General features: G+C 43.9%; 1 protein-coding gene across 1 annotated transcript in view; it reads left to right on the forward strand.

The window, feature by feature from the left end:
* The first annotated feature begins 406 nt into the window (after positions 1-406).
* Positions 407-20,782, forward strand: part of STOX1 (storkhead box 1) — a 31,111-nt gene continuing 10,735 nt past the window's right edge. Inside the window, exon 1 of the mRNA XM_072129526.1 lies at positions 407-781. Coding sequence (XP_071985627.1) covers positions 478-781 — 304 coding nt within the window. The 5' untranslated portion in view covers positions 407-477. The remainder of the gene's footprint in view (positions 782-20,782) is intronic.

Here is a 20,782-nt window from a genome sequence, read left to right on the forward strand (position 1 = left end):
GGGTTCATCCGTCAAACAAGCCGGTGCCAATTCGCCAAAATCCGATCGCGTGTGCCAAAGTCCCGGGGCAAAACAGAAATCGTCGGGAAACCACGAAAGTGCGTCCGACGTACCCTTAGTAAATGAGCCCCAGTGTATCTGGTTTGTAAAACTGATCCGTTAATTGCTATAAATGTGTCCGTTCAGACTTCTGTTTAAATCACAATCTGCTTGTTAAAGAACGGAAACTGCATAACGTAAGCCAAAACGCAGGTGTGAATTGGTGTGTTAGAGGGAGAGCACACACCGCGCCATCACTACACCTCACCACTAGCCTCACACACCAAGGTGCACAGCTCTGCCCCGCCCCCCGGCCGCCGCGCACTGCCATTGGTTGCGACGCGGCTGCCTGCCCGGCCGAGGCCCCGCCCCTCCGCGCTGGTCGCAGTAGCCCGGGCAGCGGGTGTAATTGATGAGCTCCGCGCTGGATGTAGCAGCATGTCCCGGGACAGGGCGGTGCAGCTGGCGCCCTCCTCTCTGGCCCTGGTCCTGTGCAGGCTCAATGGCACGGGGGGCACGGAGGAGAAGGGCAGCCAGGTCTTCCACGACTTCCAGGCGGCTAATGCGCGCTGTTTCTGGAACCGCAGGCTGGTGCGGGCCGTGTCCGAGGTCTCCTTCCAGGGCTGGCTGGAGAGCTGGGTGCTGCTGCTCCAGGGCCACACTGCCAGCCTGGAGGTGCTGAGAGATGCCTGGGTCAGGAGGGCACTCAGACCACCCAGGGGCTTCCTCATCACTGGGCTGGGTAAGTAATGCTATATTCACACTGTATCAACTCAGCTGCGTTTTTTTAAAATGTTACTTCAATTACACATTGCATGCAGTGAAGTTCCCCCTGCACCATCCATCCAGGCTGTTGTGCATTATTATACTCCTGGTAGTAAATTGGGGACAATCTAATCAGTTGTAATACAGACATGCAGAATAATCTCCTACATCCCTATGGTAATCCCTATAAATGTTGTCATGTGTTTCAGGATCCATTCATTGATTGTCTAGGAGAGATGGGATATTATTCATCATTATGGTAGATTATCCAGGATATCTAGATGATGAGGATTAGTGCTACAAAGCTGGGTTAGGATTTCTGCTCTTTAGTTTTGTCAATCAACTAGTGATCTGGATTGGTAGAGTAATAAAGTGGATCTTTTTTTTCCATGATGGCTTTTTTCATGAAAAGCTGGAATTGTCTTGATGTATAATGCATACCACAATCATGGAACGATCTCCCCCCCATTGGATTATCCCACTGGGAGGTAAATGGGTAACCATCATATAGGGGCTCAGTGGGATCTGACTGCTGGGATCCCCATCAAGGTCTTGGATTTTCAGTATTTTAAGTGACCATTGAGTTTGGTCAGTATTTTTTTATTAAATCCTACCAGGATTTTCACCTTTACTGGAGTAGATTGCAGTCTGATCTACTAAGGGGTGGCACTATAGGCAATACTTTATACCGGCAGTCCCCGGGTTACGTACAGGATAGGTTCTGTAGATCTGTTCTTAAGTTGAATTTGTATGTAAGTTGGGTGTTCTTAAGTAGGGGACCGCCTGTAATGGATCAGTTAATTGTGCGACCAATCCGGAAAAAAAACCCCAAAAAACTAGAGCGTGTCCTGGTTAGAACAGTTTTTTTATGCATTACTTATAGACTATAGTTTAAGAGGATCCATGAAAATCGGATGCCGGACTCCGGCGTGAAAAATGGACATGGACATCCATTTTTCTCAAGCCAACTTTTTTGTGTCCTGTATGTAAGTGACAAAAACTCACATGAAAGGGTCAGTCTATGCAGTTATATGATGTGGATTATATACAACTTGTCTAAACGTCTCCCTGCTAGAGGTTTTCTTTCATCGAATCTTCCAGATCCTCTAAGTAGACAGTTCACAGTCCTGTAGTAATTGTCCCAACACTTCTTCCCGTCCCAGTCGTTGTGAAAACCGTCACATGTGAATTTTCGTTTGCTTTTCACACTTTGGTTTGTGGCCCTACACCTTAGATGCTTCTGACTTGCCTCTTATGGTTGTTGTGCTTGTTTTGTGTATTTGTTTTGTTTAGACTATACTAGTTGTTTCACTAAATAAATGTATCAGTTTTCTTTGTTTCATATTTGAAACATATAATCTGTTTATGGGAAGAATTCTTCAACTATTGTGTATCATTATGTTTCAGTATCATGGATCCGGTTTATAGAAGCCTTTGTACACACTTATATTGGTTATTTTATTGGTTTTGTTCCATCAGAGGAGAAGAATATGGAAATAACTGGATCTCTGCCATGATAGATGCCACTAGACCCCCTCTAACTGTGAAGGGGTCTGTCAGGCTTCTGTTTAGGGGTACAGCATTTTACTAGACAAAATGGTTCAGCATTCTGTGCTCCTTTTTGTTGGTGTTTGTTTTTTTTGTTTTTTTACAACCCCAAACTCTACAAAAGATGGACAGAACATGATAGATTCTCTCAGCTTTCCTGTGTTTTTGGATAGTTCTGATCTCTTGATGGTTTGAACAATGGTGGTTATTACTACAATGCAGAGAATGTGTGTTTAGTTTGTAAAACAAATATGATACAAATGTATCTATTGTGTATATTATATTTATCAAATACTGTATATATGGGAAACGGTTCTTGCATGATTGAGGCTTCTGGGTGGATTATCTTGTGTTGTGCAGCACATGTAGGTTTCACACTTTGCAATACACTACTCTGGGGGCCTGCAAGTTATGGCTAGAGGGTTGTTTGCACAGTGTCATTCATAGGCTATTATCTATGGACAAGCAAATGTACACAAACAGTGTCTCCTCTACAGCTGAGGGTCCAGGGATCAGCGCTTGGACACAGCATCTGATGTGGGATTTTGATATGTGCTCTCTTATTTTGTCTATATAATAATTATATCCACAAATATCTCCATTTTTTTTTGTTGAAGCTGAAAACTTTGTGCATAGTTTGCTATTTGTGTTATGTCCTAATATATAAGGCTCCCATACAGTATGTGTTAAGAATGTCCTTCATTAATCTCTTATTATTGTTACATAGTGTTTACCCTGGAGTTGCCACTCTGTATTGAATGGCAGTGGTGAGCAGGTTTTCTATAGTCCTCAGTTGCTTTGTACATGTTCATTGTGAAGCAGTGATTAATGTAACAGCAAATCCTGGAAACGCATTGCTCCTTCATTTGTTTAGAGCTAAATCTGATGTGTACAGTGCTTTATCGGTGGCCAATATGACAGCTGTGAGTGACAACTGGGCACGACTCCATGGCTGGCTACTGGCCGATGTCAAAAAGGGGGTTTGAAGACAAATGTATCTGTATGTTTTCAAGGGATAGACTACACAATACGTAATATTTTGATTATTTGGGTTATTGTGCATCTCCGGAAATGTGGGATTTTTGGTCTGGGGGTTTGTCCACTGCTGGAGCAGGGCCGGCTCCAGATATAAATAGGTCCCTGGGTGACAGAGCCTTAGTGGGCCCCTGTTCAGAAAATTTGCGTATCTCCGGCACACTGCCTTTCCCAAGTAGCCACACTGTCCCTCTCTCCCCACCCGTAGCCACACTGCCTCTCCCAAGTAGCCACACTGTCTCTTCTGTCCCCCCGCCCCCCTTCTGTAAACCACCCTGTCACCCCACCCTGGTGAACCAAAAAAAAAACCCTCACCTTTCCTAATTCCCTCGACGCAGCAGCCTTCTTTCTTCAGCATGCGCCCATTGTAAGTGCCGGTTTTGAAGCCTGCATACGTAATGTGTGCCGGCTTCAGAGCCCTTGCATATAGTGTGGAGCGTCGCTTCGGGGGTGCGAAGAAAAGTGAGTTTTGGATTTTGCCTCTATGCAGGACCATAAAGGTGATAATTTGTACCAATGTTGTAAAGAGACACTGGTACAATTGATAGGGGGCCAAAAAGCACCCTTGGGCCCCGGGTAAGCCAGGTGCTGGCGCTGGGCCTGTGCTGGAGCCTTTTTCCCATTTAATCACCTTTATTCCCATATTCGTGCTGTAAGAAGATACAGTATACAAGTCCTATCTCCCATCAGTATTGTCTGCCCCATCTTGTATATTGACAAACTAACTCTGTGTAGGGTATTGTCGTCCTTAGAAAAAAAATAGCTTTAAATAAAGACGATTAATCTGTCGGACTCGCCACCTTCCAGCCTTTATGGGACACAACACTAGATCTATTCAATGCAGTCACGTCATGCTGCCAACTGGAAGTGGATTCTGTCTGAAAAATGTATTTCTTGTATCGATGCCTGTTCCTGGACTGAAGGTACTAATCGCTGAGACATCTCACAGTTTTGATCCCCCCTCCTTCCCCCTCTTATTGGGATTAGAGGCAGAATTGGGCACATTTGCCTACATTCACGCCTGTTGTTTTTCATGGATGTCTAAGGCTAAGGGCACACAGTGAGGAATGTTTTTCATAGCAATACCATAAAGCCGACCAACAGGAATGGCCCCTTAATCATAGATTTGACAAAGATGGATATAATACTACAGACTCGAGGAGCTAATTTGACATTTATGAGACTCTCCACTAAAAATATTCAAGCATCTATAGACAACCTAAAAAGTTGGACATTGATATTCCGTTGGCTTCCTGTCTGATGCAGCTTAACTGCTACCCTAACTTCTTTATCCCTTATACAGCAAAGGTTGTAATGGGATATCCTACAGAGGATTTGCATAACAAGTGCTTTGTAATGAGACTGATCCCATTACAGTCTGTACTATACTAAGCAGCTGCTTTATGGACCTTTAGTAGTGCTGCAGGGTCCTTACAGAAAGTTACATATACACAATAATAATAAAGCTATACTCACTGTTACAATATTTACCTGTTGTGTCCTATGAAGATTTATGAGGATCAGTTTGTCTGTTCAGTTCAGCAGTTCTGTCTAGTAAGGGTGATGCCACACATGACGTTTTGAACCCTTTTTTGGTCTGTTTTTAAGAACTCTTAAAAAACGCATCAGTTTTTGACAGGTTTTACCAATTATCTTATTAAAACTGGTCCAAAATGCATGCGTTTTTGGACAGACTGCTTAAAAATGGCCCAAAAACGGGTTCAAAGCGCTATATGTGGCATCACCCTAAATCTTGAGCTGGTGTGTTGGGAGAGCCAGTTTTAGAATTTGGTTTGAAGGTCTGTAATGAAGAATTGACTGTGTGACCCACCATTATTACAAGTCATCACAACTAATAAAATTTGATGTCATTGCACCCATGATGTCACAGTCTCCAAAAATCAAGCAGTGGTTTAAGCTGATGGCAACTTGTAGTTCACAGTAGGCGAGGGCTTAACATCCCATGACATCCTTATTATTAGTGTGTAGTGATCTCCGAATGGGTTATTGAATTATCCACATTGACTCCGCTTTAGCACAAATTGGAGTTTGAGCATTGGAATTATTCCACAGAAAAATCTGGGTCCCCGTTGGAAAGTGTGAACATAGCCTTCAACTCCTTACCACATTGGTTGCCAAGGTCTCTACGAGGGTAGGCCGCCTTCTCATTGCAGACTTTATGTGTTTAGATTTTGGTCAATGGACATCTAAGGCAAATCTTTGAAAGTCTCAGCACAAGCTGGTGGTAATAAACACAATATTGAATGGCCCGGCTCAATAATATTGTTGTAGTGATTATAATGTGATGGGTGCGGTGTCCCAGCTATTCATATGGGATCACTCTATATTGAATTAGTAACATAATCTGTCGCTTGTTACTGTTCATCCAGCTGTCCTTATAAAAACACAAGGAAACTCATCAGTAAGGCTAAGATTACTGCTTAAAGGGACTGCTCTGGCCAGTAAACCAGTGTCCTTATAAGACTGGTGTAGGGTGCCAAACCTGGTGACCGCACCCTAAGGCTATCTGCAGATAAACAGGCTGATCTTCGGCTTCAGCCAGGCATCTGTTTTTATTGGATATGCATAAAGTATAGACTAGGTGTGATCCATGAAAGTGGCTTGTGACTGGGACATACTCTACTTTTTAACGGATTGGTCGCACAGTCCTTTAGAATAACGTCTGAGGGCCTAGCTCCCTTTATAATGGCTCATTTCCATTGTCGTGCATCTTCCCTTAATCCCAGCCTTCTGATACTAGAACATATTGCCTCGGGGAGACATAAGTACATTGCCAGTAGCATCATTTGAACTGAATTATTTATCATGGAAAGCCATGTGTTATGAGGTCCCCTCACATATGGAGCATGGAGTTCAGAGTTGTGTTTTTCATCTGATGTATGGACACACACACGTATATAGGTGTTTCTGGAGGCCAGAATTTAAGGGTCACATTTCATTCTATTGAATACTACAAGTCCAGTTACAGCGGCAGATTTTCTGCTGCAAACATGTGGGATTGACTGACTATCTAGCACGTCCATTGCCGCTGGTTTACCTCTATTTGCATGGAGCATTTGTTGGTACTGTATGGATTGTGCAGTCTCGGCACATCTAGTTTCCCTTCTTACAGGGTATGGCGTAAAACTAATAATTTATGTTGTCATTTGTCGGCTGATAATACAGACAATTGTTTGCCTGATCAATATGCCATGTAAGATGCATTTTCTAGAAATTGGAAATTGGAACAGGATCTTGGCTGCATTGATCCAGAATGCCCAATACACAATGGTGGAGCCTTCTATATTGTGGTAATGTATAGTTCCATTACCAGTGGAAAGAACACTTATTGGTGGGTTACTGGATGTCGGTGATCTATCCTTAATATAGATAATCAATATCAAACCCCAAAAAACTCCTTTTAAATGTGGCATGTGTGGGGAAAGATGAAGAACCAGTTGGTCATTTGACAGCATTTGCGCAGTAGCATTACATATGCACCAAACATGATTATATAGGATTGTGCATTTTGTTTTCACTTGTTTTGTATGAAATGTGGAGTAGTTTATTTTAGGCCCCTTTCTCACAGCTGTTGTGTGGATGCATTTTGGATATGCGTCCCCATAGACGGCTAAGGTGCATGGCCGTGGTACGGTGCACAGACTTGTGGTCACTGTACCATGCATGGGGAAAAAGATAGAGCATCCTATAGGCTAAACCGTTACCGTCAGCCTAAATGGCTGAATTCTCAGATGGCACATCTGTTGTTGGGGTTTGTCTCATCCAGACGTCACCTGGAGACGTAGGTGCTTATGTTTTGGGTGCCATCAACCACGGATTGTCAGACAATGTAAATAATAAGAGTCAGCCACATTGTATATAACTTTTGTAAAATAACAAGTGTTTGCATGTAGCATAAACTCAATATAAAAGTGCGTTGATCTTAGCGGGGTCTTGTGAAGAGGAAAGGAAGAGGAATCGGACTTATTCGATTCGGGTTGTTTGGTTCTCACAGAAATAAAAAAAAAAAACATGTGACCGAGCCAACATGCTTTGTCTAAAGATCACGGACTTTAGGATCCAGTTAGACCACTCTAGGTGCCAGGAATTTTTTCGTTAAGCCCACTAACTTCCTTATAGACGATTATTAACATGTTTACTACCTACATCTTGGGATTTGTTCCACAAGTCTTCTGGAAAGTTATAAGGATTCCCTCTATTGTCATGACAGCAATGAAGACTGACATGTGAAAAGAAGAAAGCTGGTAAACACGTCTTCAGGTGTACACGGGAGTCTTGTGTAGCACACGGGAGTCTTGTGTAGCACACGGGAGTCTTGTGTAGCACACGGGAGTCTTGTGTAGCACACGGGAGTCTTGTGTAGCACACGGGAGTCTTGTGTAGCACACGGGAGTCTTGTGTAGCACACGGGAGTCTTGTGTAGCACACGGGAGTCTTGTGTAGCACACGGGAGTCTTGTGTAGCACACGGGAGTCTTGTGTAGCACACGGGAGTCTTGTGTAGCACACGGGAGTCTTGTGTAGCACACGGGAGTCTTGTGTAGCACACGGGAGTCTTGTGTAGCACACGGGAGTCTTGTGTAGCACACGGGAGTCTTATAGTAATCGTTTGTCCCTGTGCACATGAGCCACAAACCAGTGAAGATTTTGGGTAACTCCCCTCATTCAGCTGCTGGGGGAGTTTGGTGGAATGCAGTCATTAAAATTTTGTGAAAATTACGCCGGATAAAGGAGTCTCAGACCGTCCATGTATAATTGTAAAAATATGCTAACCAAAGTGGTGACCTTCTTTTTAGAAGAGATTGACCTTGTACCAACATTCATCTCCGCGGGACGGGTGGAAGTGTAAATATAATTATCTTCATGTTAACATTTTATTTCCAAAAGCATTCCACCAAAGACCTGCCGGCCCCCAGAGATTATTCCAGAATGTCACAGGCCTCCTGCTTATTAGACGTGATCTGTTTTCCTTCTACCATGTGGTTCAGCTCTTTCTATATAGCCATTATTATGAAAAAGAGCATTTGCAATTGAATATCACATATGTATGTTTTTCCTGTATGATTAAAGCTGAGCTTCCCACTTAGATGAAACGGCATGTGAGGGCTTTCTTCACAGATAAACACCACGTGAAGTTCTTCTACGTGACTTTACAGATCCATATGAGAGCGTACAGAGGATTCTGATTTCTGTGCAGAATTGCATTGTACTTATGTTACTAGAATGGATTTATATGACATTTACAAACTTTGGTTTATGGGTTCTACAACGGGTGGTCCCCGCTCCAAACCAATGGTATCTAAACACACAGTGCTCCCAAAGTGTAGGTGGAAAAAGTGGTTAAAACTTTATTCCATGAGCTGATGCAAGATTTCAATATTCCACCTTACTACTTCTTCGGAAGGAGGTGTAATACTGAAACGTCTGCTCATGGAATAGTTTTAGGCTCAGTTTTTGGAGTGCTGCCTCTTCCCTGTGTTTTCATACTGAAATATAGTAATGAGTGGACCCAAACTTCTGTGTTTGGGACTGTGCTGAATATCACGGGTGTGGCCTTGGGCTCATCACCCTCTGCTGATGTTGCATCGGCCGCGGGCGCCACTGATCGTGGCGGTTACCATATGGGGGGGGCCTCACTGATCCCTACTTAAAGAGGACCTGTCCCCAGAATTTTACCACCACTAACAATGCCTCCCCATATCACCTAAAATTAGCTGCCAGTGGAGTACTGTACCTTTAATTTCTGATGCAAATTAGCTTTCCTGACTCATGTCTGCTGGCTCTGATTCTTCTCTCTCTTGGGCTGCCAGTAAACCACGCCCCCTTATTTTCACTGACCGCTCTGCCTTGTGTTACATTCATGTCATATGAGTGCCATCATCTCAGGACCTCCTCACATTAGTAAACTGTACCCGTACTGTACTGTATGTATGTGATCACATGAAATCACAGCAGCCTCCATAGAGAATGGGGAGGAGAGAATTGGAGGCCGGGAGTCTCTAATTCAATGATCTGGGGGGGTAAGTTCAGTGATACATTCATGTATATGACTTGGTACCATTATAATGAATGTGCATTTCCCAGGTTATGTGTAGCCCAGGACATCGGTAATGTAATTGTGATCCCGGCATAAAGCAGGTTTTCTTTATCTCCGTCTTCCAGTCACGAGTGAAGTTCTTGGTCAGCCTGGGACTTGGGTCCGTGATCTCCTAATTATGTGTTCCCTGAAGACTGGTGCAGTTATGTACACTCGCTAGGAGCCAGTAACCAGATAGTATATTTTTGTTTCCATTCTGTTTCACAGGCTCTGGGAACAAATAGCGTAGTCTTGGGTGAATTACATTAGCATCTATACAAAGTCATCCTAAACCTTCTCAGTAAGGCAGGATTTCAGGAGTATCTAATTTTTTTTTTTTTTGTCTTTATACACATCGATATCTGTTTATAGAAAGTGAACTTGTTATAAAGCTTTTTTTTTTTTTTTCATTAACAGAAAAAACTACCTGTGGTCCTTGGTCTAAAATTGTATTTCTTTATTTGATCTGCTTCTGAAAGATCTCCTTACTTGTCCTGGATCCTACTAGCTGGTTTAAAACTTTATTTTAGTAATATGTAAATTAACTCTAGAGGCTACTGGGGGGTGTACTAACCTGGTCGAGCACTGGGAGCTAAGCCTAGTACACGCCCCAGTAGCCTCTGCAGTTAATTTACATATTACTAAAATATAGTTTTTAAGTTGTTAAATTACAGATTAGGGCAGAGGCAGGCAGGAGGAATCTACCACCAGATCTACTTCTGATGGCATATTCCTCATGGTAGGTTTCCTTTAAACATCCTCCTTCATTGCCCCGCTTCTGTCAAAGTACTGACACTTTTCTCCGATTTCTACAAGGTTTCACCGGTTTGGACCAAGTCAAACCACATCTAAAATATGGAGCAATCTCCACTGTTTTCAGGCCGAGGCTTTAGTAAATTTGGCGGGCCAAACTGGTGTGCGGGGCACAAATGGCTTACAATCACGTTGTCCGCCAGAAAACTTTGGACAAGATTTAGTAAAGGCCCCCCCATTGTATTTTTGCCTTGATTGGTTGGGGTGACTTTGGCAACATGAATGGGATAGACCACTGATGGTATCCTCTAGCATCTGACTTGTTGGTACCTGGTCTGTGGGATCTGTTAATATGAGCCATACCATTGGACACATCGGTGTAGTAAGTTAACCCAAGATCCTTTTACCGATTCACGTTGTGTGTGATCACTTCTGATCACTTCTGATGGCACTGACGCTGCTTACCAACAACACCCCACAACACTTGCCATGGGGGAGATGTCCTCTAACTTTACAATTGGGCCATTGATGAAAGTAGGAAACCAGACACAGTTACTGTGCAGTTCCCGCTCAATTGTGGAGACGAGGCAATGTTATTTACACAAATTCTTGCCATGGTTAACCTTTTTATCTGTTGCCATCCAGAATTAACAAAAAACCTATGCTTTAGGACATTGTGATCTTGGAAGTGAATACAACAGAGACACATTTGTTGAGAGTATGACTTGGATAATACGGACCGCTGGGGTCTCCGTATATGTTTTCATTGGTTATGTAGAACCTTGGTTCCATGTGGCTCCATCATTCACGTGATGGGGAATTTCTTGTGAAATCTTTCTCTGTATAATCACCTCCTATTACCACCAGGTCCGGTACACTTTGATAAATGACCCCAGGGCCGGTGGTTCCAGAGGGAAATGAACATTCCTCCCCCAAACGGCAGATATTTATTTTGTTACACGCGAGGATTTGTGACGTAAAGGTGGAAAATGTAGATTTCTACCTTGGGTTCTATGTAGGAACTCAGCGCTACGGCAGTAAGAGAAATCTCTGCTTGAGCTTTAATCTGAAATTCATTTGCATTTTCTTGGACTTCAAAGCTATTCTGAATAATTCTGCTTTGTAGAAGTGCAACAAGGTGTGGATATCTGGAAGAAATGGCCATTTCCCCTGAGTGGCGGCTGTGGATTCAGTTTCTGAGGGTCAAATCCTGTAGCAATTTCTTCCACGTTTACCCATGGGGCGCATTTCCTAAAGCCTTTAAAGAGAAGTGTCAAACTGTGTTTACTGTAGGCGAGGGCTGGAGCTTTTTGAATGGCTGCCATAGGGATCTGCTAATTGTATGGAGCTCTGCTGTGCATATGCTAATAACACCTTCCCCCTCTTGTTAAGGAGGTATAGCTTACCCAAAGGCTATGTTTTTACTATACCCCTTATGGAAGCCATCAGATCACACAGTCTGGTGCAAGTCACAGCCCGAGGCCTCCTGTACTTATGTATTCTATTAAAAAAGTATTAACATGTGAAATGGATTTTCTTCAGACTACTTTTACATCTGATATTGAACTCTGTGTGGCGGCTTTTCTATGTTTTATTATATATCAAACTCTTGCAGAAATGGTAAAATAATGACAGTCTTTACAAAGCCGCACACAGACCCATAGTAATGTATGCTGCAATTCACATGACCGTGCATTCAAAAATAAATGATTGGGGGGGGGGGTCCTCTCTAATCTCCAACTAGGGTAGATGAGGAGAGAACAATTGGGTTTCAAATGCTGAATTCTGTAGTTCTTGGGAAGATGGGGGTGCATTCACATACGTAAGTTGTGCCCTGTTTTATGCCAGTTTTTGGACTGACCCGATGCTGGTCCTTATTGCCAGATACAAAAATGTTGCGCTTTTGGATCCTGTAGGTCAGACGTCATACATCTAATGCAGCTTGTGATAAAACTTATCCCTTAGAAAACTATGGGATTTGTTCTGGCATCAGTTTCCCTACATGCAGCCTAGCCTCTTTCACATGGATGTAAGTCCGTAGGCTGCCACAGCGAGGTATGGCACCCGGGCGTAAACACGGGAAAAGATAGAGCATGCGCTACCTTTTTCCCATGCACGGTACGGTGCCACACGTGTGTGCTGACCTTACCGGCGCCATAGACGTCTATGAGGACCTATCGATCATCGTCCGTGTCAAAGGGGCCGTAGGCTAACTGCATAGTTAGCCTTAGATTTTCATCCAAAAGGTCACCACGAAATCTGGATTTTTGGGCAAAATCCCATTCAATTGAAAGTAACTGGTTTAGGTTGGTTTTTGTCCATGCCTTATCCGTTTTTTTTAACTGCCACATTCATTCCCATAGCTGTACATGAACTTGTTTTCCTGGATCCATGGAAAACTATGGAAAGCTCTGAACAGGTCCTATTCCTTTCTGTATTTGCCGCTCAAGATTTTCAATAGAAGCCTGTGGGAAAATTAAAAAAAATCCGGATGCCACATCATGGGAGTCATCGATGAGCCAACAGATCAGTTGATAGGTAACCCAATTTTGTGACCCTTTTGAGAGGTTAGGACAAGCTAGTGACATCCTTTTCAAGATGGTTATATGTTTTACCTGCTTTATAGGATTTTTGGGGACACGATGGATTCACCTTGGGCCTGATTTGTAGTATAGTTTATCCCTCTAATGCCTTTGGGGCAGGGGTGAAGGGCTTTTTAAGGTGCTGTACTGTCAGAACATGTAATTTGTCCTGTTCAGACCTGCTGAGACATTAAGTGGGCTTCTTTCATCGGTCCCCCACCCATCTTCTAGCCAGAAGCAATGCTCTGCAGGCGATACACGATGTCCTTTCATGGGACACAGCAGTGCACTTTTAGCCGGAGGGTGAGCAATGGTTGTTTTTGTCAGTATTGCACTTGATATTTATCCTGAACTGACTCGATTGATTATGTGGGAAAGGTTTCCTCTGATGTGTATGTGCAGCTTAGGCTTGTGGTTGGAGCATGTGAGTATAAGACTGTACCGCTGCCTCACGGTCTTCCCTTTTACCATATGTTCCGTCATTATATTGGCCCAAATCCAAGAGGGAAACCACAGGGGCTTACTATAGTAACTATAGTGTTACATGAAATCCGCGTTTAGCGAGTCGTATTTACACGTGTTTATAGCTTGTATGTGATAAAAATAGTTAACGGCGTTGGGGAAATGAATATGACTATTCGCCATCCCGGAGCATATCCCGTGTCAGTAGATGGATCTGTGCGGTATGACTGCGTATTGCGTTGCATGTGTCCTGTTGCAGCTGTGTAACACAAGAACTGACATTCTCGAGCTGCAATAACAAAGTCTCCTCCATTTCTTTGTCCAGCTGTTCCCATGTGACATGTCCACAAATGGAGACGTTGTGCTGATAAAGTCATTATCGTGAAGCTTGAGATGTATCCAAGTTGGATTCCTGAAATTTGAGCACATAATATTTCAATCGCTCGTCCACCGTACATGACCATGTATCTGCTCCCAAGTATCTGTCTAGTGATGGGGTACCTGAGATAGGATGGAGGAGTAAGTCTAGCCTTACAGCCATTAAAGTGTTGGTAGGACAACCCTACTCCTGGCATATATACCTTTATTATTCCGATAATTGGGAGGTCTTCCTTCCTTCCTTCCTTTTCGATTGGGCTCTTCTCACCATGTTGACCCTGAAGTAGTAGTCAGGTTATGACCACCTTTCAGGGAGTGGTTCTGGATTTCCACCACCATTCTTTGTTTCTGGCGCCTTGGACCTCCACCTCTTGGACACTGCTGACCTAACACAATTATGTTTCCCATTAAATATCCTTTGTCGGTGGCTTCCCTTTGTTGGCCAAATAAGGCATAAGGAATAGTGGAATAAATATTGGTGGGGAAATGTGTTTTCTTATTTCAGATGATGGGCGTGAGGCGGTGTCCTGAGGGCCTCATGCATGCTGTAAGCATGCCCACTTCTGCCGTAACTTGATTGATCACAGAAGAAGACCACCGTTGTCATATTCTTATCAGACCATGGCCATGTCCTCTGCTTAGTCTCCACATGTTGACGAGCCACAAACAATGAACCGTGGAACCTTTGTGTGTGGTGTGCATTGAGCCTCCTAAAACATGTCAAGACCAACCCTCTTAGCCCAATACAGTATGCGCCTAATACATGACGAAGCATGGACTTTGTCATAAATTCGGCACACGGTCTTCCTACAATTGACTCCAGTAGGTGACACAAGTCAATGGTAGCACGCTTTCCAGTATTCTCTTCCTAGCCCCTCTTTGAGAGCAACAAAAAGTGGCGCAGTGTAGGGGGAGGCCTCATCAGGAGTATAAGATGTGGAATCTCGTTTATCCTGTATAGGGCTTAAAATGATATAATTCTACAGTTATAGTATACTATATTTCCTATGGCATTCTGTTTAGTGATTAACTGAATAGCGTCCAGTGAATGACCATGGCATTTATTCCGAAATTTTTATATATAATTTTCTTATACAATTCCATCATTTATAGAAGCAGAACGCTTCACGGGGTGTTGTGAGCCACATACTGTGACGTTTTGGGGGACTCACCCCCCCTCGTCTGATGAAGGGGGCGTGTCCCCCGAAATGTCACAGTATGTGGCTCACACCACACTGTGAAGCAATCAGAGGAGTGTGTGTCTCTGCCTGAGGTCAAGATATGCAAGTTTATTCCTTTTATGAACTTTGCTCTACACTAAAAATATTGGTGATCTACTAAATGAATTATCTGAAATCTTCATATTTGTATTAATTATGATCTGCAAGCTACACTATTTTGTTGGTTGTTATGTAAACCATTTTATGCTTCTATGAATGATGGAATTGTATATGAAAATTATTTAAGTAAAATGATAAAAATTTCAGAATAAATTCTATAGTCATTCTCTGGACACTATTCAGTTACCGTATTTTTCGGACTATAAGGCGCACAAAAAAATCCTTTGATTTTCTCCGCCTTATATATGAACCGAACTTACAGACAACAGCTGCCTTGAACTGTGCACAGGTCTGCCACCTGCTGGTCATTCATCCTTATAATCAGGTGCCCCTTATAATCCGGTGCGCCTTATATATGAACCTAAACGTTTTAGCAGGCATTTATTGATGGTGCGCCTTATAGTCCGAAAAATACGATACTATTTATTTATGAGGAAGCTGGAGATTCTCTTTTGTCCTGGACGTTTTTGTATTATCTTATTTTTTTGTGGATTATATTTTGTGACTTCAAACTACTTTTAATACGTTTACAGTTGAATTTGTGACTTGTATGTTCTATATTTTTATTCTTTTTGCTCCACTTCTATAATGTTTTCCATCAGCCCTCTGCACCCCCACGCTGTGCCCCAACCACAGTCCCTCTGAGCCATTTGGTGTGGTTTGCCTTGTGTCCTGCATTAGGGAGGAACCTATAAACCTCTCCGGGGTGGTAAATCCACAGGAGGCCGCTTCTCTGCTGCTGTTTCCATTCTCATTTGGCATCTTTCATGTGAGTGGTGAGTGTGGCTCTGGGATAGCCCCGGAGCTGCTGCGGCTGGAATTCCTTAGGATGCATTAGCTGTGAGCATGTGTTTCTCATGAAATTACTGCACGTTGAAGACGTTCCACTTCCATACGGCTCCTGGTGTTTTCTTTTTTTTTTTTTTTTTGTAATCTTTTCTGAATGGCTCCGGTTGAGAAGTTTAAATAAACTGCACTAAAAGTCGCCCTCCTCACATGTTGTAAAGCAGAGGCTGCCGCAATGCGCTTTCCCTGTTTTGTACCAGGATTTTACGGGGCTAAGTTTTAATGCCACTTCCCTTTTAAAGTTTGTAAACTTTTTGGAACACCATAGTAACCCTATCCTTGGGTTCACATACATCCAACTGGGATACTGTATGTCATGAATCAATGTCTTTAATGTCTTCCTTATATGTGGTGAATAAATGTTTGTTTTCTTTTAATTGGCTAACCCATATTTGGTCCTTCATCGTTCAGGTTATGTGAATGTATTGTTCCTGAAGGTAAAGCCGGGTGCGGGTCCCAAAGGGCAAGACCTATAAAGGACAGTTGTTACTTCTGTAACCCACTCCTGGTAATGGCTTCAAAAATCTGCATAAGAACATGACATTAAAATTTGGGGATTTTCAACTCATTTTATACAAAAAATTTAAATATGACGCAGACTTTACCACTTTCTAAAATGGGGGTGTGTCATGCACAGGGCCCATGAGCCTCTGCCACATGTTATAGCATATTACGCTAGTTTACTGTCATAAATAATGAGTTAAATTTAGGTTTCACTTACCGTATATACTCGAGTATAAGCCGACCCGAGTATAAGCCGAGGTACCTAGTTTACCACCAAAAACTGGAAAAACCTATTGACTCGAGGGTGGGAAATGCATTGGTCACAGCCTCCCAGTATATAGCTGCCAGCCCCCTTCAGTATATAGCCTGCCAGCCCCTTTGTCTATGTAGCCTGCCAGCCCCTTTGTCTATGTAGCCTGCCAGCCCCTTTGTCTATGTAGCCTGCCAGCCCCTTTGTCTATGTAGCCTGCCAGCCCCTTTGTCTATGTAGCCTGCCAGCCCCTTCCTCTATATAGCCTGCCAGCCCCTTCCTCTATATAGCCTGCCAGCCCCTTCCTCTATATAGCCTGCCAGCCCCTTCCTCTATATAGCCTGCCAGCCCCTTCCTCTATATAGCCTGCCAGCCCCTTCCTCTATATAGCCTGCCAGCCCCTTTCTCTATATAACCTGCCAGCCCCTTTCTCTATATAACCTGCCAGCCCCTTCCTCTATATAGCCTGCCAGCCCCTTCCTCTATATAGCCTGCCAGCCCCTTCCTCTATATAGCCTGCCAGCCCCTTCCTCTATATAGCCTGCCAGCCCCTTCCTCTATATAGCCTGCCAGCCCCTTCCTCTATATAGCCTGCCAGCCCCTTCCTCTATATAGCCTGCCAGCCCCTTCCTCTATATAGCCTGCCAGCCCCTTCCTCTATATAGCCTGCCAGCCCCTTCCTCTATATAGCCTGCCAGCCCCTTTCTCTATATAGCCTGCTAGCCCCTTTCTCTATATAGCCTGCCAGCCCCTTTCTCTATATAGCCTGCCAGCCCCTTCCTCTATATAGCCTGCTAGCCCCCTGTTGCTGGTAAAAAAAAAAAAATAAAGTTACTACTCACCATTCCGACGGCCCGGACAGCTCCTCTTCATTTTCATGCCGCAGGTCCGCGGCAGCTCCGTGGCTGCGCCTCTTCAGTCTTCTTGCCGGCTCGGGGCCGTGACAGCTCCGTGCGCACGGCCCGCCCGGCGCACTCTGTGACGTCAACAGCGGCTGACATCACAGTTGAGTCCCGGTCGGGCCGTGCGCACGGAGCTGTCGCGGCCCCGAGCCGGCATGAAGACAGAGGCGCGGCCACGGAGCTCCCGCGGACCTGCGGCATGAAGATGAAGAGGAGCTGTCCGGGCCGTCGGAATGGTGAGTAGTAACTTTATTATTTTTGTATACCCGAGTATAAGCCGAGTGTTGAATTTTTAGCACAAAAGTTGTGCTAAAAAACTCGGCTTATACTCGAGTATATACGGTAGTTGAAGGCTGTGCCAGTACAGCTTCCTAAATTTGTGTTGTCCATTGAAATTCATGTGGTCAAAAGGTATGGTACGGGTAGTATACAGTCCAAAAAAATCATGTTGTGTGAAAAAGGCCTTGGGGTGATGCCACACATGGCGTTTTTAACCCCTTTTAAATCCGTTTTTGGCCCATTTTTAAGAAAAATTTATGCTTTTTGCTTAAAACAGGCCAAAAACGGATTCAAAACGGGTTCAAAAACGCCATGTGTGGCATCACCCTTAAAGGACACCTACCATCAGTTGACTTAAGTTTAAGGTCAGTGCATAAATTAAAATGGGAGGCTCCCTGAGACGCTCGGGTCGCATAGCCTGAGCGCCCCGGGGTAACAATGTTCCTCAGGAACTTATTAGGGCACATCCTTTAAACCGGGGAAAACGGGTCCTTCAGCAGGTACTAGCTTTGCTTAGAAAGTTTGTGAAGTGTCTGCAGAAATTCTGTAGCCTGTACGTGTTTTATTCTTCATCTGTATTGTTAGATCTTTAACAGTTTTTGAATTTTTGTTGTGGGGATGTATGACTGGAACATCCCCAATTACTACTATAGGGACCCTGTTTCCTCCTCAGTTATTTCTCCTATCACTCTCATTAACACCTACATGGCTGGGGATGCATGTTCGGCCAGGTGTACCTCTGGGGAGAGAGGAATATAATAATTGTACCAGAGCTTTTTTGTCTGTGGACTCGGCTTGGTCCTGTTGAGATCCAACAAGTTTGATCCTGATTTCCCCTGATATCTGCCCCCTGACTTTTATACCATTAGATGGCTGTCCAATCACACTAATAGTTTTGGGTATGGATCAAGTATGTATAATCCTCGCCATGTAACATCTACTAATTGACTGGGCTGGTTCTGACGTAGACGACTTATGGGAAAGTGAGGTGCCCATGTGACGTGGTGATGAAAGCACTGTGGTGTCATTGTACTTTATGGTGGGTGAGAGTGACTTTTTCCCCCACTCTCGGGGATTGTTTAGGATCCATTAGCAGTTTGCTCCCAACTATTACAGGCCGGTAGTCTACACAGGACTACAAAGGGAATACGCCGTGATGTTGTCATTGCTTGCATGTTGTTGACTTGTACACTTCCTGTTTGTCATGTTTTGTTGTCCTTTGAGCTGTAAAAGTGACACCTGACTGGATTTAAAGAGCCTGAAGACGGCCATATTCATGACGGTGATTATCGGCTGAACTGACATCTATTGTCTCTGGTGCATGAAACCTTTATTTACATAGTGCACACAGATTACGCAGCGCTGCACAAAGCATGTCACATTGTTCCCTGTCCCCATGGGGCTCACAATCTAGACAACCTAACAGTATGTTTTGGAGTGTGGGAGGAAACTGGAGGAAACCCATGCAAACACGGAGAGAACATACAAACTCTTTGCAGATGTTGACCTGGGTGGGATTTGAACACAGGACCCCAGCGCTGCAAGGCAGAAGTGCTACCCACTCAGCCACCGTGCCGCCCCATATAGAAAGGAGGCTTTTAGTTTTTTGTACGACCATCTTTCAAGTTGACGCTGATCTACTCACATGTCACTACTACTTGTAGTCGGATGAAATGGACGTTTGTGACAGGTTACTTGCAGATGTTTGGTTTCTAGGTCATCCGCATGCTGAACATTCATCCCCGGAGGTAAAAGGTCACCAGATCCTAACATAAGGTGACGGCACCTGGTAAACACATTGACACCACCATCACGTTGACGTATTGTCATGTTGCAGTTTGTAAAAACATTAGGAAACAGTTGACTCCTTGAGGTCGAGGAGCAGTAGAAGATAAACAGATCCTGTAATCCCACCAAGCAGGGGGTCTATCCGTAGATTGATTGCAAACGTCCCTGGGTCAGATCTGTCCTGATAAGCCCCACATTCTCCCACATCTAAAATGAAGGGTCTATTCTCTATAAAGGAGGTCGTTGTGTGCACGTATCAGAATCAATTATGGACGTCTTTCCTTCTCCAAGCAAAAGAAAACGTGGAAGGTTCCTTGTAGAAACACAGGCACCAGATGCTGTAGTCCGGAAGGAAAAGGCATAATTTGGGATACAGCTGGTTTCTCATTTGGAGAAATGTAAGGCATGTGGTAGCGTGGTCCAGGAACAGGCAAGTAACCTTGTTATGATTACTGGTCGGAGGCATCAAGGAGAAGGTGAATGAATGGTCCCATTGGTGGACAGGGAGATCTCCAGATTACAGGCTGCTACATGTTGGTTGGTGAACACCAGATACATGAATACAATTGGTTTGAGTGTTCAACATCTCATAGACTTCATAGGCCGATGTTTCCAGGGATATATCCATAATTCTCTTATATTTGTTATCCATGACCACCTCCCTTCTAAAATCAATGTTTTCAATTTATGCTAATGAGCCAGAACAGCTCTTGAGGCTTTACCAGAGCCCCCTCGTGCTACAGATTCACAGCTATGGTGCAGGTTCACTCCCTCCCCTGATGGAGAGGGTAAATACCAAGGGAAATAGGTGAGGGGCTTTGGTACCTCCCGAGGAGTTCGTCAGGCGCATTAGAATAATTTTTTAAGTTGATTTTAGAAGATAGGAGGCCCTGGATAACAAATATAAGAAGATTACCACAGTCGCAGTGCCTGGATCTAGGAGTAAGTGCCCCTGGTTTATTATACTTGACTTTGATAGATTTCCATTAAAGAATACGGTTCCTTCTAGCGGTACCATATGGTAGTATACTACTGGCTTTAATGTGGATGTAGCATAACTTTGGGCTCATATAATTAATTTGCTACTCCTCCTGTAACAAGGCAGACACTCTATGGAACAAAGGGCTTTCCATGTGCCCGAGGAACTTCAAAGAGGCCATAAAGACTAGATCCGCACTGAGCACTGGATGCACATGTGCAGTGTTACTACATCCC

Source organism: Engystomops pustulosus, chromosome 11, assembly GCF_040894005.1.
Source record: "Engystomops pustulosus chromosome 11, aEngPut4.maternal, whole genome shotgun sequence".
Taxonomy (NCBI): Eukaryota; Metazoa; Chordata; class Amphibia; order Anura; family Leptodactylidae; genus Engystomops; species Engystomops pustulosus.